The sequence below is a fragment of the Dipodomys ordii genome, unplaced genomic scaffold, assembly GCF_000151885.1.
Source record: "Dipodomys ordii isolate 6190 unplaced genomic scaffold, Dord_2.0 Scaffold20, whole genome shotgun sequence".
NCBI lineage: Eukaryota > Metazoa > Chordata > Mammalia > Rodentia > Heteromyidae > Dipodomys > Dipodomys ordii.
Genome location: NW_012267236.1, coordinates 752,686 through 754,059, shown reverse-complemented (window position 1 = coordinate 754,059; position 1,374 = coordinate 752,686). Strand labels below are relative to the sequence as shown.

General features: G+C 49.3%; 1 protein-coding gene across 2 annotated transcripts in view; it reads right to left on the bottom strand.

Annotated features, from left to right (window-relative positions):
* Fez2 (fasciculation and elongation protein zeta 2 (zygin II)) overlaps nucleotides 1–316 on the bottom strand; it is a 37,715-nt gene extending 37,399 nt beyond the window's left edge. For both annotated transcript variants that reach the window (XM_013013646.1, XM_013013647.1), the window contains exon 1: nucleotides 22–316. In XM_013013646.1, the coding sequence (XP_012869100.1) occupies nucleotides 22–275 (254 nt within the window). In that variant the 5' untranslated portion in view covers nucleotides 276–316. The remainder of the gene's footprint in view (nucleotides 1–21) is intronic.
* Nucleotides 317–1,374: the final 1,058 nt, after the last annotated feature.

Here is a 1,374-nt window from a genome sequence, read left to right as displayed (position 1 = left end):
CCCGCCGGCCCCCGCACTCACTCGTCCCCCTGCAGGAGGCTGCGCTCCGTGATGGGCCGCACGGCCGCCCTCGGGGGCTCGGCGCCAGGACCCGAGGGGCGGAAACACAGGCTCAGCTTCTCCTCCAGGCTGCAGGCCAGCGCCGGGAAGCCATCGCCGACCCCGGCCGGCCCGGCCTCAGCTTCGGGGCTCGCGTTACAGTTTTCCTGGTCCAGGAGGCTCCCGGCTGGCTCCTGGAACTCATAGAAATCCTGCCAGTCCCCGTCCGCCGCCATCGCGCCGGGTGCCGCCGCGCGCCCCGCCCCGCAGGCCGGCCCCGCCCCTGCGCCTGGCTCCGCCCCGGGAACCCCGCCTTGGCCACGCCCCTCAGGACCGTCCCGTGCGAGGCCACGCCTCCTGCTCAGGCCCCGCCCCCATCCCCAGGGTCTGGTTCCCAGGCTAAGCACCCGGGTCTGGTCTTTTCCTGTCATTTTTTAAAATTAATTTATTTTTATTGCTGTACAGAGAGGTTACAGTTACAGGAGTAAGGGAAGGAGTACATTTCTTGTCGAACATCATTACCCACTCCTTTCTTTTTCTCCCACTACCCCCTCCCTCCCCTACTTTTTCCTCCCCCACTCCCACACACACAAGTTGTAAACTTCATTTCTGACATAGTGTCTTGTGAGTATCGTTGTTGCAATGAGTCATCCTTTGTCCTTCTTTCAGCATTTTGTTATTCCCTTTCCCTTCCCCAAATCAGATAAATGTATATACAAAACGCAGGGTACCAGAATTAAAGACAGTGATTGCCAGGATAAACCAATGGAGAAAGAAAAATGAAATAAAATAAGAAGTTAGATACAGTACATTAGCGACAACAAGGTCAACAACCAAAAAAAAAAAAAAGACCTGTTGTTCCCCTGTCTTGGAGTTCATTTCAATTAGCATCATTTCAATGCATATATATATATATATATATATGCATGTGTGTGTGTGTGTGTGTGTGTGTGTATAGCTATTGAGCTATGATGATTCTCTGCCAGGACTATCCTAGGCATATATTAGTTATTACAAATAAGGGAAACCATAGAGCCTATGTTTCTTTGGGTCTGGCTTACTTCACTTAATTTTTTTTTCCGAGTCTTTCCATTTCCTTACAAAAGGGGCGGTGTCATTCTTTCTGATAGAAGGGTAAAATTCCATTGTGTATATAAACCACATTTTCTTGATCCATTCACCTATTGAGTGGTATCTGGGTTGGTTCCATATTTTAGCTATGGCAAATAATTTTTCCTGTCATCTTTGAATGACCCCTGGGTAACCACAGGAAGGAACTTAACTGTATTGAATCACTTCCTATATTTTCTAGATTTAGGAATCACTTTCTTTTTA